This window comes from Mya arenaria, chromosome 14 (genome assembly GCF_026914265.1).
Source record: "Mya arenaria isolate MELC-2E11 chromosome 14, ASM2691426v1".
Classification (NCBI taxonomy): domain Eukaryota; kingdom Metazoa; phylum Mollusca; class Bivalvia; order Myida; family Myidae; genus Mya; species Mya arenaria.
In genome coordinates this window covers 28,584,092-28,600,960 of record NC_069135.1, presented here as the reverse complement: position 1 = coordinate 28,600,960, position 16,869 = coordinate 28,584,092, and the positions used below count along the sequence as shown (strand labels likewise).

Here is a 16,869-nt window from a genome sequence, read left to right as displayed (position 1 = left end):
TTGAAAGAGCAGATTCAAACTTGTCACGCAATTGATTTTGATTAAATCCTGCACGACATCAACTTTGTAGGTCCCCTATTGTTTATCAAACCACCTGCATATTATTTTACCACAAGGACGTATTAAATGTTTTTAATTTTGAGCTCTTTATTTTCATTATTGTTACTTCGTATAATAATCTACATGCAATGGTTTTCCTTTCAATATGTTTTCTTGCAGACAGTATTTAGACAATCATTTGTGCCAATTGCGTTTCAAGTTCCAATTCTTCCAAGTGGGTTTGACTCATCAAATATCAATTACAAAATCATCATCAGACATTGAGACTAACTCAAGCATAATGGTAGAAGGATTTGAATGATACTTTAATGACAGCATGTCAACTAAAGTACTTGCTGGCAACTTGACTTTCTATTGAAAATTCTTATAGGGTGACATTTTGCGTATATCTACATAATACATGATAAATGGGAATCTCAAATTATTAAAAATCTGGCACATAATCATTAAAATGATTTATTTGAATAAAGATTTTTATTATTTGGAACAAGCGCTCTAGTGACACATTACAAAGCAAAAATCTACAGACTATTAAAATAATATACAAGTCTATATGTAGACACAATTTTGGCAGCATGCACTGACTGAACTTCAAACAATTGAACAATTTAAGGTCATGAAAACTGCATACTGCAGCACCCAGTTTAATACACTGAATTTGATGGAGCCCTTCAACTGTATATTAACAGGGGGTTTGAATCCCAAACACTGGAACACCAGCGCATAGCTCTACAGTATCTGAGCTTATCATTCACCACTGATGCATAAATATGTAGCTATGTCCACTTAACTAAATATATATATATATGTCCACTACACTTGAATATACCTACACCCCCACCCCAAAAATTAAACTTGCAAAACTTTAACATCCAATAATGAGTTTTTCTGCACTAACCTGCAAAACTAGAGAGCTTTCTCCCATTCAAGGATTTTTGGACAAAATTTCTTAATTTATCCTGGTCATAATCCAAAAATCCAAGACTTGACCGAAAATAATTCCATCGCAGAGCATAGCTGAAAAAAGGTTTTGTCAGTACGTCAGACTGACAGTTCTTACTACTGCTCCATGTTTTCTGTTATCCAATTCACCATCTTGCTGGTTTTCGTTTTTTGCTCCAGGTGAGCGAGGCCCTAACTTTCAACAGGTAAATAATTATCACAATCGTAATAATAGCAGAATCATAATGGTGCAAAAAATAAAACAGTTACAATTATTGCAAAACCGTGCCAAAGCATCCGCAGATGCACAAAATTGCTGAGGCTTTATGGGTAATTACTTACTCACATAAACTTACGTTAATTATGTCAAGGACAAAACAGTTGCTTGCTTTGTTTTCAATTAACTTTCCCAAGTGGCTGGTAATTGTGTCTTTACTCTGTTAAAAACTTCTTTGTTTACAATTAGGGCCATCACACAGGCAAAATGATGATCGCTTAAGAAAGTGATGTTTGTTTAAAACATGAGAATTGCTGTATCTGTTCAATGATAATTGTATATGTTCTTCAAGAATTCCTTTGAATGATGCAGCACCAAAACGTTGATGAAGTTCTGGAATTGACAGTCTGTAAAAATGCTACTGATTCCAAAACTATAGCAACAGGAACTCTTGACTCAACTGTTATACAAAGATCTCGAAGACAACAGTCTGTGACCAAAGAACGTGTGGATTAGATCCCCAAATTTCCTGGCAATTATCTATAATAATCTGAAAATAACGGAAAGGAATCAGATGGCCAAAAGTCCAATTATCCGCACAGAACTATACATAGGGACACTTTTAATATAGCAATCAACAATTAACAACAGCCAACTCACACAGTGTGATTACAAATTAAAAATAAATGGCAAAAAAGGGAGAATTGATTCTTACAAATTGCATAATAATTCAGGGCCTCATGCTGCATTATTAGAGCACCACTGTAGGAATAAGCAGGTTGCTATATCAAGAAATCACTTTTGGGAAAAGTTTTTTGTACCAGGATCAAACACAATCACCTCACTTATCGGTCCCTAGATAAAACTGCATGTGACGTAAATTCATCAAACAAGGTGTGATGGGCACTGCGCCAGACTGAAGCAACTTATCCCTGGGGAATAACATGGATTTTCCAGGTAGTTATACTAGTTCAGCTCAGAACTGATTGTTAGTTCTTGTGGTATTATGTTTGATATTTTCTTCTGGGAAGGGAGCAAAAACGTAAATATCACAGCAGGGGAAAACACACTTCTGCTGTCGGCGAAATAATAAACATTCTTCTTTGAGATTTTCTTATAAAACAAATAAAACATTACTGTATGCACAGTCGTTTTTCTTTGAGACTATAAGTTTGAAAATAGACGGGGTAAATGGAAAAGGTCGTAAATGACATTGAATTATGAAGCAGATATAGAACCTTTCCACTTTCACTACTCAGAGTAAAGTTGTTTTTTATTAGAATTGTAACACACATTCGGAAATTTAAAACTGCTCTCTCACAGATCGCATCAACTTCTTTTTTTTTGTCATGTAAATGATCAAGCCATTTTTTTCCAAAATGTCTGGAAACAAGTGATATAAGACTGCTGACGAAAGATCAGATCACAGTTTTTCATATCAACATTCAAAAATTTATGTTTTATGGCTTAAAGCATTTATAATAGAATCGCTTTAAGAAAAATAAGTTTTTCAGCAAGTTTTCAAACAAATGAGATCTGTTCTAGTGTCAGTTATCTTATATGATGAAATGCCAAGATCAGCTGTTTCTGAGACAAAAATTAAAGGAATAGCTAAAAATGTCAATCTGTGCGAAAACTGCAATTTAATATTTTGATTACAGCATTGGGGTTTAAAACACAAACACATTATAATAACATTTGCTTTTGAATATGAATGTTTTAAATAATGTTAGAAGCACAAATCTTTCCATATTGACAGATACCTAAACAATTAATCACATTTCCTTAAAGTTACTTAGGCCAGAGTTTTTATATCTTTAGATTTACGGGAGCGCCGTACCTAAATATTGCAAAACCCAAATAAAAATAAAATAAAATTTCCTAGTTTTATTTTTATTTTTTCTGATGAACGTTGCTCCAATGTTACGAAGAAAATAAAATTAGTGTTCTATAACCCATATCTCAGAAGCAACTGGTGTACTAATTGTCATTCATTATCGGTATTTTTACTTCAATAATACGTAAACCAGTCGCAAATACCCGGGGAAACAGAACAGGTACCCGTAACCATAACAACGTCCTGTCAAAAGTGAAAGTAGCGAGTCAATGTCAGCTATATAGAAAGGTTTTACTATCAAGACGTTTCGATGTTTATGTTACTTTATTTAAATCAAACCGTCGATAACTTAAGGCGTGTATATTGTGATTTTTTGTAGATCTAGTATGTTGTTCGCAATTCGTGGAATGATTGCACAACATCCGGTCAAAATAAGGAGACAGAAATTCGTGGGTTGTGTTTGTCAATAAAAATGTCGTTGGCGCACGTAGTATATCAAAAAGGATGAATTGGATTACAGCGCAAATATTCAAAGCTTCTGACAAACACAAACTGTAAAATGATATTGTGTTCATCATAGTCAAAATGGATATTTATTTCTGAATTTGACTCTGAGGAGCATTGAACACACTGCCTCACGGTCACATATTTGAAGCGAAAAACACAAGGTATCTTCTTACGTTCGTAGTTGTCAATTTGTTTAATAATTAATTATAATTTAAATCGTTATAAAATACTGAAAATGAGCTAATAATAACATTGTGTTTGTTTCTGGCAAGACAGAAAAAATTGGAACATAAGATAATATTTGGCAGTCAGTGCAAGAAGTCAAACTGATCAGTTGCTCATGTGTCAAAGGGCATCCCAATAGCTGGAATTCGAATGATATTGTTCAGGATCAATTCTAAAATCAGTTTTTAACCAGTTATTTTGAAATATATTACACTTGTCAAGTTTATTTTAATGCTCCCGAATTTTCTTTGGTAAAGTATATAAAATTAATGTAGTTCACAGATATTGACTGTCTATGCTTCCGTAAGCCCTGTCAAACTTTGATGTGAATAGGTATATCCATCAAGGCTTAGACTTGATTTGGTAATATTTTCTATATGAAAACCACATTACGGTAAATGGTCACGGTGCTATATGTTAAAGACATAAAAAACATTTGACCTCCTTTCCGTGTCTTAAACTTTGTTCAATGTTTGATCACTTCACTATTAAAAGGAAATGCTTATATTGTGGGCAAAAGGTTAGAAATGGGCAGGTCATTTTAACTTCTTTATTACACTGACATGTTTCATAAAATCTATGGGTTGATAATATATGCATCACATGTATGCATAGATGCATTTGAACAAATATCTACTTAACAATTATGCACTAGTCAATTGTAACCATGGCCCCCCCCCCCCCCCCCCGCCCCGGTCTGGGGTATACCGGGGATAGCCGGGGTAATGGGCCGTGTTTTTACCTCCCAGGTGGCCTCGCAGTGCCGGGTGAATCCGGTGGTTTTGTCTTCGCGCAAAATATAGCGGGGAATGGGCCTTACCTAGGGTCCCTGGGGTGCGGGGGCATTTGGCAGGGATTTTACCATCAGTTTGTTCCCGCAGGGCAAGGATTTTACCCGGAGTTGGCTGGACCTGGGGTGCCGTGGTTACAATTGACTGGTGCATTAATTTTAATAAGCGCTTGAACTGTGTTAAGGTTAATATTTTCAGTCTTTAAAAGGATCTTTAATTATGCTTTTGAAACTGTATGGTGGTCTTTCACCCTTTGTTCAGCCTATGAAAAAGCTGACACAAGTAAGGTGTGTTTTGTCTTCATGATATAAGAAGATTTAAAAAATAAAAAAAAATAAAATAAAAATCCATTTTATTTTTATTTATTTCTCCTTCGGGACATTTTATGCATTTTATTTTTATTTCCTCCTTTTTACCCAACTTTTTGAAAAATCTGCCGTAAATCTAATGATAAAAAAACTCTGGCCTAAGATAAGAAAATACCACAATTCAGAAGATAATGCACCAGTCAATTGCAACCAAGGCCCCACCCAGGACCGGGGATATACCAGGGATAGCCGGGGAAATGGGCCATGTTTTTACCTTTCAGTTGGCCCACGCAGTGCCGGGTGATTGCGGTGGTTTTGTCTTCGCTTTAAATATAGCAACAATGGGCCTTTAACCTAGGGTCCCTGGTGTGCGGGGGCAATTGGCGGGGATTTAACCATCTGTTCGTCCCCGCAGGACGGGGATTTCAGCCGGGGTTGGCTGGACAGAAAGTCAAAATCCCTGCTATTCCCCGGACCTGGAGGGGCCGTGGTTACAATTGACTGGTGCATAATAGAGGCTTGTTACTTCTGATAAAAAGCATGATCCAAAAAAACAACAACAACAAAAACAATATATCAATATAATCTCAAACCTTTGTTTTTAATCCACTAAGCACACCATATTTCTATAATATTCTCCAAATTAACCACTGCGAATTATAAATTCAGCACATAATTATGCATTCCATCAATTTATTCACTGTTGCATCAAAATTGTGACAATTTTATTACATACTGGCAAAATATTCATCATAAAAGTGAAAAGCTGGTTCAAATTAATTCAAAGCTGCGAGTTGCAAACTTTTCACTCCATCTTTATATATTCATTATTAGCATTATTTATAACCATGACAAGACACAAATTTGATTTGGTGAGAAGTTTATTACCATAGATACTGCACAAGTTATATATCCAAATATAACACCATGTAGATCATTGGTCCATTTCAAATTTCAAATATAGCTGCATCACATTTCAAACGAACAGCGATCCAAGGAAGACAAAAACGACCCATTTAAGAATTTTTTATTTGACGTGATATCCCTTATCATTTCTTACCTGCGACAATGACTTATAATTTATCACATAAACACCAAAGATCAAAGGAACAGTAAAACCAGATATTTTTTACTATAAAAAACAGTGTTAAAGTGAAATTTTTCAAATAACCAAGGATTTCGAATCAGAGCCATATATTCTTTTCATAAATTTGAAATCTTAACTAAGCATTACTTATTGAAGTTCACAAAGCTTGAAATTGCTTATTTTAAATTGATATTAAAATTCTTCTCAATACATCCGTTATTATACCACCACCTTTCATGGCATAGATTTAAAAAAAAAACAAAAAAACCCTGGTGTTTAAATTAATATTTAACAAAATGTAAATTAAACTTATAGTGGTTATATATTTAAACATAATATATCAATATCATAATACCTTGCAATAATAAATATCACTACATGAGCTGAACAAATTAAACATTCCCAACAAAATCAGCCCAAGCAGAAAGTTCTCTTTTTTTTCAAATACAGCCACTTATCCTGTCTTTCTGACATTTTAATTTAGACGTCTCAATTTGTTTTGCATGTCAAGGATTTAAAATGGGGTAGAAAAGAGTTAGTTCATGTCAACTTACAACATAATACCCTACCCACAGTGTACACCAGGGGGGTCACTCAAAGGTTGCTTTTTACATTATTTCTTTCAATGCCATGGCAGCAATTAAAGCTATTTATACAGCTCATGCAGTTAATTATATATACACTAAATAAATATGTTTAAACGAAACTGATTTTTTGTAGACCTGTAGTTTTTGTTACTGTAAAAAAATGAATAATCTTTCTGTTTCATGATTAAAGAAAGGTAACTCAATTACAGTTTTGTTCATGATCAAAGAAAGGTAACTCTATTACAGTTCTTTTGAATAGGAATGCTGAGTTACTTCCCTTGAAATATGAAAAAATAAATAAAAATGATTGTCACAAATTGTCTCTGATCTATCCAATATCTATCAAAATGAGTATTATTTCGTTTGAAATCAAACTATTTAATTTTGTTCACTGAGCAAAACTCTCACTGACTTGTTTTTCAAATTGCTTTACTCTTCATGTCACTACAGTGAAACTGCGTTCCCTCAAACAAGCGGTCGTTCCAGAACTGGCGTTCCCTCGAGGTCGGAGCATGGTCCCGAACTTTTTTCCTTCTATTTTCATATAAAATATACCCACGCTGCATCGAAACCTAATTATGTTGAGCAGTCAAGTAATATCCTCGGTCCCAAGTACACAAATCGTGCACAAAACCTTATGGCTCCCTCGAGGTCATAATTTCACTCCCCCCCCCCGAATGCGTGTTCCAAAATAAACAAACAATTGCTAGGTTTTAAAATTTCGCAAGTTGTACAAATTTCAATGACAGTTGAAAGGCAATTTGATAAGGTGTGAAAAACCGTTTTTCACTGTTAACCCATGACCGATATTAGTTGATATGGGCATTTGAGATGATAATTATGAGAAGTTAATGACGGGAAGTTAACGCTTTAGATGTGGTCAGAAGGTTCTTTGAATTCACTGCCGATGCTGACCATGATCTCCAGACCCTCTGTACGCTGTCACGTCACATTACGATTGAACAGTTTCGTGAAACGGACAAGATGCGCCAATCAACAATCCTTGATTGTGCGAAACTACGAACATGTGCTTTTTTGTTAACATAAACATTTCTATTTATTCATTTATTTTTTTTCTTTTGCGTTTTACATTTAGTTTACGTCAACCTTTGATCATATTAGCGATTTCCACAACGCAACACATAATCGGTGTCTTAGTAAACAGTCTGTTTGAGGACTTCAAACTTAAAACACACTAATAGTAGTCATATCAAACTGGAAAATTGAAAATCGGGTCGTTCGAAACATCGGTTCCCTCGAGGTTTTGGCTCAGTCCCTGGTGACCTCGAGCGATCACAGTTTTACTGTAATAGTATTAATTAGGGCTATTAAAATAAAAGCATTTTTTGAAAGATGAAATTAGTTCTACGTACAAAATTGCTCAGTAAATAAATTAACACATTAGAAAAGCATTTTTTTTATTTTAATTTTGAATAAAATACACTGCTGCATTGATTTTTGCAGTTTAATAGTAAACACACAAGTGACTCATCATACACCAGTTTCAAATCAGGGCTGGTTAAGCCCGTCTTCAACTGATAAGCCAAGCTCAAGACATTTGTAAGATGTTCTGCTTGGAATCAACTGGGGGTGTAAGTTGTGTTGAAGAATTCAAGACTCTGTAACATTACATGACTCTAATCAGGGTAACAACCCATTATGTGCTCTAATGCATCATAAACATCAAGAGACCTATGCAGTCAACTCCTATGCAAAAGTATGTTACAAGAGAGAACTTTCTACTTCCCCTAGTTAGAATTTTGCTATGTTGCAGACAGCCCTCTTCAACTTCATGACATTGCACAGAAAATCAGCACTTTTAAAACCATATGGATTTTTTTGCTTAACATTTCTCCCTCAATCTCTATTGGTTTACAAAAAATAATTTCAACAAAATACACTTTTGAAAAGTGGCGTGTAGATTAGGTAAGATGGTTTCTTAAGTGGTCCTACTGAATAGTGATCTACTTATCAACTCTCAACTCTGCCCTATTGCTGTGAAATAATCTTACGCACTTTCCTAACCATGATAATTATACAGCAATCATAACAGCTGACCCTACTGACCACATGAGCAAAACAGACCTCATGAACACCTTCACTACTATCTGCTGGGGATCAAACACGAACTGACAGACTGCTGACAGATGTACTGATGGGCAATTAAGACTGGATTTACAAGGGTATGGCTTGACCTTTCACATGGAATGGACCAAAAAGAATAGCTCAAGAACTCGGGTTTCACCCTGATTCTGTGGAAGGATACTCACCACTGACCAGGAATTCGAATAAGTATTCAAATCTCAGAAAGAACTTTGCAAAAACATCAGCTTTAAAATTCTGTGAATACAGTTCAAACATAAGCAGAATGTCTGATGAACTTGCGTACATGCAGTCAATACACAACATTCATTTGTGTGCGAGCATAAATATCAGATTAAAAACTTTTTTCTCCTTTTTTTTCAACCAGATAAAGTGCATCAGTCAATTTTAGATAGATGTGCAGCAGGATAACAATTCAAGCAAAATAACAGATGCCGCAGTTGCTAATCACAAGCACCATCTAAAAACAGGCATACAATTCCTGGAATGAAGAATTGGTCCTGGAATTTCCTAGCCATATGAGCCTCTCACCAAACAGCATTAAATAGCCTGTCTGGTCACTCAATTTGCCGTTAATTCCATGGTCAACTGACGTGCATGCATATTACATTTCTGAGACCAAAGTCTGACGGGAAAGCTGGGTAATGTACCTTTAACACCAAATTAATTGAAACAGACATTAATGTTTTAAAGCTGGAAGCATACAACATGTATTATATTGTAACTCACAAATATATAAAAAACCAAATTGTCTGCATCATGCTGACAATTTTATCATAATACTTTATGTTCAAATTTAATTCACTATTACTGAACATATGCATAATGTCGAGGAGTTTTTCACACTTCATATCGAAAAAGAAATAATTCTCAGCAGACTTGTCAATGTCTCCTGCCTGTATTATCACCTTGAAAACATTGATATACAGATAGAAAACCCATTACAGCTGCATTTTTTGTTGGAAAGATAGCGATTCTCGAAAATGTTCTGATTGGAAAAGCAATTTGTTCTAAGATGAAAGCTTTATGAGGTGCAATATCTACAATGTGTGCATGTATGACTGCATTCCATGAGATGAAAGAAGAATTATAAGCCAGACCATAGTGGCCTATACTTTATCAATACAGACAGAATGGTTGAATGATAGTCCTCAAATAGCATACATCATCATCTTCATCAACATCAACATCATCTCGCCATCATGATGATGATGATGATCATCATCATCATCATCATCACCATCCTCTTTCGTCATGATCATCATTATCATCATCATCATCATCATCAATCAATCAATCCACCTCCTTCTCCTCCTCATCGTCATCATCAGCATCCTCTACATTTCACCATTGTCATTATTGTCATCATCTCCATCATCATCATCATTATCATCATCATCATCATCATCATCATCATCATCATCATCATCATCATCATCATCATCATCATCATCATCATCATCATCACCACCACCATCATTATCACCATCATCATCAACAATCATTCACTATACCCCCTTCTCCATCATCATCATCATCATCATCATCACCATCATCATCATCGTCATATCATCATCATGATGATGATGATCATCACCATCATCATCATCATCATCATCATCATCATCATCATCATCATCATCATCATCGTCAAATAATCATCATCATCATCATCATATCATCAACAACAACAATACCAACAACATTTAATCAATCAATCAATCAATCAATCAATCATCATCTTTATCAAATGATCAAGCAATAAATCCTCATTACCACCCACATGATGATAATGACGATGACGATGGTGATGATGATGCAGGTGGTGTTGATGGTGCACCACCTGCATCATCATCACCATAGTCATCATCATCATTGGTGGTGGCGGCAGCAGCAGCAACAACAACAAAAACAATAGCAGCTGCAGCAACTAGTAATGATCAAAAGACACCAAATTGCATATATTTGTTCAATGGTGATTACCAATTGTGGCAGGCAATTCATATTCCTGGACTGGAGACATTTATGGGTCTTCCAAGCCATTCAACAGGGAGTGAAGCCATGTCAAGTTATCCTTTCTAAATGAACCTGGCAGTTTTATGAAGACAAGGCCAGTTTTATGTAAATTCTGGGAAATTCTTCAACACATTAAAGTGATGGACATATCTCGGCCCACTTTTTCTGTCTGGTTTTATTTTGGTTTCAACAATACAGACCACCTTTGTTTACCTGACAATGCAGATTATATTATTCTATTCTACCATGTAGTTTCAACATTTTTGCTGTAATGATAGCTGTGTTGAACTTCATACATATCTGTTACATTTCTCAGAATTTATAATGTAATAATTATTGATATTTTAAAGGATGTAAGCGCAGAAATAATTTGTTAAAACATAATTCATTGGTAAATGAATTATATAAGGCATCAGTACCATCTATAGTTTAATGTTGCTTAATACCCTCTGACATATTTAGACTGCTTATTTCTTTATTAAGACACTAAATACATTGAAGAATATGAAATTACATCAGTGATTGTACCCTAAACATGCACAATTCTTTATAAAAAAAAACATTATACAAAATCATATTCATGGAAGAAAACCTTAATTTTATCATCCATGTAGAATTTGAAGGGGAGCTGGATAAAATAAATTGGAAAGTCATGAATGTGTATTGTATGTAATGAAAAGGAAGATAAGGTTCAATTTAGTCTATGCTCATGTTTTATGAATAACCTTCAAGATGTTAAGGATATGGAGCACACACAAAAGAGTGACACACAGGCTGACGGACAGACCTACTGAAGGACCTACATGATTAAGAATAGGCGGAGTCACTAGAGCATGATTCAGACATTATGCATGTACTACACAGAATGGTTGATGGCCCCACACCCTGAACTTCCTCTTCGCTATAAAACATTGACCCCTTGTTGAAAGATGCCAGGATGGTTAAGGAAGAAACATGTTAGATCATATGATGAAAGTTACTCTGTGATGACATTAAGCTTGATGTCAAGCAATGAACAGTGCAAATATACATCCCCCAAATGAACTAATTGAGCATTTAATTGAGGACAAAAAAAACATGTTGATTTATAAAATCTGTACTAACATACTTCCTGTTCTTTCAATAAGTGCACTCATTTGTCCTTTCGAGTTAATTGCTGATCAGCACATGGGTGCCTCTACCTTTATTTACATTCTGTAGAGTAATTGTGCCATTTTCTCCATAAAACACAACATCATGCCATCATTATAAATACCTGAACACAATTAATTAACATACCTGTTATACTGTTGGAAAGCTGCTGGATTCCAAAAGAACAGAGCCATGGTTCCTTCTCTTTTAAATTGTTAGTTCCTTGTTAGCTTCAATCAATCAGATACCATTTGATTATAGGAGACGTCCAATTGTTATCAATTCCAAATAAATCCATATGAAACTTCCATGCTCAATGCTTCGAAGAACTGACATCTTATGTTAGTTTTGAACACACTTTATCTTGTATCTGGACCATTCTGTGAAACATCCAGGACTTCATCCCAATTTACGTAACATAGTAAAAATGATCAGAATGAAAGAAAAATGTTTCCCAGCTCTACAAGCCTAAAATCCCGACAGAATATCAGATGATAGACATAATCTTTACTCACAACTGGGGCAAAAAGATGATACAATAATATTTCAACAGTATAAATCTTATCTAGATCCATGCTAACTGTTATATTATCATTTTTCGCCATAATTTCCCCAGCATAATAAGAGACTATGCCAAATAGAATACCATCCCATAACAACATCAAGTCTGCCTGTGTAAATTTCTTAGAAAAAAAAAAATCCAGCGATATTAATTAAATGATAAAATACTTTGATAAAATATCCCAACAGTTTAACAGATGCCAATGCAATATTACGTTTTCCAAATCAGACAAAATATTTACAGGTTCCTCAGTTGGATTCCAAGTAAACATTTACTTCTTCAGTCTGAATTTAAATGATACTGTTGTTTCTTTTTTTCCTGCTGATTTAAAAAAAATAAACTTAGGGGCCAAAATCTTGCTATATTCCCCATATATAATTGCTATTTTTTTTCCCCACATATGAAAATATTTTATTTTTTTTTAAAACAATTAAATAAGTCAAAGTTGGTTTTTCTTAAAGAAACAACCTTGATCACATCCTTAACACTTTTTTACCTATTTACTCACAAATCAGAAAGGCCCCACCCCTCAATCTGGCTGAGAAAAAAAACTGCCCTAGAGTGCTGGATTGAAATCATCAATTAAGTTAATTTGAATTTCCTTTCATCTCTTTATTATTGGTAATTTTATATATGCTCAATAAAAAGAAATAATTCCATAAATTAAAACAGTGAAAATTCCATTTCGAAAAAACATATTAAACATTATAGGGAGTATACACGAAGTGTCTTTATCTTTAAACAATACACCATTATAATAATTCACAGTTGTTTTTTAATCCATGTTAAAAAAATACAACAATATGTGATGAACTTTTTCGCTATTTTTTTAGTTTGACGTTCTATTCCTCAGTCCTAAACTTTAATCAAAATTGCACTACCAGTCATTTTTCAACCATTTAAACACATTTGTATTCCGATTCAAACACATTTATAATCCGAATATAAGTACAATGTTTGGAATACAAAAGAAGACATTGAACTAAACTCGTCTTATTTCTCAAAACACATAATTTATCCTCATATTGTGTTGCCACAATTTACCCAGCTCAACATTTTCATGATCCAAACATTTAGCAACAGGTAGCAGCTCCCCCAATTTCCAGACATATCAATTTTACAGCTAATTTCATCAGCAAAACACATGAACAGGAATTAGATTTCTTGGCTACAAAACTAATTTATCAAAAAAAAACAGAATGGCTTGTATATTCCTTCTAGCTTCAGATGAACAATTTGTATTGTTTATAATCATTGATAGTACTTCCTATATACTTTTGTAAACAAATAATATTCAAGCATCAACAATTTCTTATTACCAACAGCAACAAGAGAACGTTAGAAATTGATAAAAAAAAATGTTTTTTACATAAATGTAACAAAAATGCTTTTGATTAGTATTGTTTTAAAAAGATTGGCAATTTAATCCACACGGATTAATCCAAATTATATCTTTTTAGAAATATGAAATGAAATGCTATCCAAACATCACACTGAATATTGAGAAATAAGATTTTCCCTAAATCTTCCAGTTTTGAACAATTCAGTCAATGGGAAAATTCTTTATTACAAAACTACATCATTTCCAACCAATTGACGATATCACTTCCCATTCTGCACAGTTTTCCTCGTACCCAGCGACATAGAACAATATTAATAGTGTACAATTTTAGATGCGTTATTTCACGACATTTTAAATGACATAACTGTCATATGAAAAGTTCAGTCATACCATGTCTTAAAATTTCTTAAAATCTTATAGGCCTATCAATAAACAGCAAGAATTACTTTTAAAAAGAAAATTCATACAGATGATTTCAGGATTCAAAGGTCATTAAACAACATCGAGACCTATAACGAATTTCAACCTTAATTAACTTTAACACTGTAACCTTGCATGACTTTTTTAGGTAAATTTTTTAGACCCTCTTCCTCTGATTTTTAAGTTAAAATTGGTGGTGTGTAACCTTTAAGTAGAACAGCAGGGTACATGTTTATAGTTATGGTGTCAGCAGGTTTGCTGGCAGCAAAATGGTGAGCAATACTAAGATAGTTTCATAGCAAAATAAGCCTATTAATTTTATGTTTTAACTCCATATAAGCATTTTTAAGGTCATTAAAGTCTGTAAAAGTGCCTGGCATGTACTACCCCCACACAAGAGCAAACATGGTTTTAAAACTCTTAATTACTCTACTTCATTGTTCTGTTTAAACTTAAAAGGTCAGCCATTGACCCAGGTCATTGTTCAGGGTGATAGCTTAAAAAAAGTGGGTAAAGTGGAAACCTACCATTATCCAAATAGTACAAAATATATATGAGAAGCACATAATTGCTATGTAAAAAAGACCTGTAGCAAAAAACCTCTAATTAGTTATCCAACCAGAAGACCAAGAACAGACAAGCCCTGTTGTGCCTATCAGTTAACTGTGATAGTGGTGAGATAGACGTGATAATCCTACACTTGGAAAACAAAACACTATCATCATGTAACAGCTCTAATAACAATTCACTTTTATTTCTATAATCACTTATCTTCACTTCTACTAAGGAATCATCAAGTTGTATAGAGATCAACAGATACTCACTGTTATACATTAAATCTAGTTAAGTTTAGGGATCATCCCATAGTTATAAGTATAGACTATTTGTCCACCATACAATGCTGATGATGAAACCAAGGAACCAACACTCTCCCAGCGGCCCTCCCAATTGGAACACCTCAGCCATCTCCGCTATACGACAAGCCTCATATGAATGCAGGCGTAAGTAGTTCGTAAAATTGATAATAATAATAGTAATAATAATAATAATTAATTGTAGTGTTTAAATATGTATTTTCATTATCAAATTCATATTGATTCCCAGTGAGATATATACATCATTAAGATAGTAAAGTCCTTAAAGGCTTAACTGCTAGATATATACATCATTAAGATAGTAAAGTCCTTAAAGGCTTAACTGCTAATTTGAATTAACTAGGTGATCTCCTATGCTAAGATTTCTGACATTGTAAACCATCCATGTACATCGGAGGTTGTTTCGAAGGAAAATGGCTGAGGTGTTCCGATTGCTTTCCTCTCAAATCCATGTCAGAAACAGGTTGTTGCTGCTCATCCAGGACATGTAACATGGCTGGTTAACAGGCACGTTTATCTTGGGCCGTTAGCTTTGATAACTTACCTGAAAAGAGACAATAATGGGATATGTAATCACATGTATCTGGCACATTTATGCATGTGTGTATTAAGATAATGAAAAAACAAATATATATGTAAGTTATTAGCGCTGAGGAAAATGTCTGAAAAACATTGAGGCCAGTGTAAGAAAAATGTTCGTTTCCAGTAACCTGACCAACCTTATTTCTTTTACTGCCATCAATGAAAGGTTTTATATTGCCCAAAATTTGAAGAGTCTGATTAAGTGATCTCTATCTGGATTGATAACGATATTTTAGTCATGTCTAACCTATCACAGTAAGGAATATTTCCGTTTAAGGTATGAATATACAAACATGTATACAAAAATACACATTAGCAAATTACCTACCAACCCATGTATTTTCATCATGTTACAGAAAACAGGCTTTATTTTTTAGGCCTTAAGATATATATGTCCTGAACGAGTGCACCCTTAACATGAGGTGTGGCGCCAGGTTACATTTAAAGCAGCTCTAGTGGACCACAAGAGACTTTAAAAAAAATTGTTTTTAAGTATTTTTTGAGAGTCAGTTTGGTCAGGCCAAACTTTTAATTGTGGCCTAAAACTGTTTATTCCTTACTTTTTCATTTCCTATTATTTAACATTATCACGATTCATGGCTCCCTGAGTTGGAAGTTAACCAAAGCAGCTGAGTTACAAACATTTATCATATTTTCTGAATTTTACTGTCAAAATCTCCATAAATGGCAGAAAGGTTCCCTATCTGATATTGAACAAACAAGGGCAGATGTTGCTAGATCATGTGCTTCCATTTTTCAAACAAAACATAGCTAATTCAACCATCGAACCATTACCTCTCACACGCGACACGTTTGATATATTCTGTAATGAAATTACTAGGACAACCTTGAAGCATTATGTTCGAATTGTTATGGAAACCATGTTTATAACTAAAATTTGCAACATGTTTTGTTCATTGTGTTTGATGTCAACAATGGTCAGGAAATTGTAAGGGATTTATAACCGATGATCCCATAAAAAAAAGAAAAAGAGGTCTACAGGTCGGTCTGTATTTGCGTATCAGTCTAGTACTGTCCTGGAAGGGTATTTGTTCATACCAGCCGGTGTTGATGTAAACATTTACATGTAAAAAGGGAGAATTGTTACGATGGTGTTCGTGGTGTGGCTAGAAACACAAATTGTTAATGGTCCGTTATGAATTAAGAAAAAGCATGAACACAAATTCAACGGTGAAACCGTCATTTGAGAAAAATAAAATGTTACTGCCACCCGCGTTTAAAAAAACAATTTGGATGGAAATCTAGCATTTATTTTA

General features: G+C 34.2%; 1 protein-coding gene across 4 annotated transcripts in view; it reads right to left on the bottom strand.

Moving 5' to 3' along the window:
• LOC128217192 (IQ motif and SEC7 domain-containing protein 2-like) overlaps positions 1 to 16,869 on the bottom strand; it is a 99,588-nt gene that overhangs the window by 51,958 nt on the left and 30,761 nt on the right. The window contains exon 1 of one of the 4 annotated variants that reach the window (XM_052924155.1): positions 11,959 to 12,246. The exons of 2 other annotated variants lie outside the window; for them this stretch is intronic. In XM_052924155.1, coding sequence (XP_052780115.1) covers positions 11,959 to 12,005 — 47 coding nt within the window. In that variant the 5' untranslated portion in view covers positions 12,006 to 12,246. Of the gene's footprint in view, positions 1 to 958; positions 1,117 to 11,958; positions 12,247 to 16,869 lie in introns of those variants that run through there. One more of the 4 variants, XM_052924159.1, reaches the window with a different exon arrangement.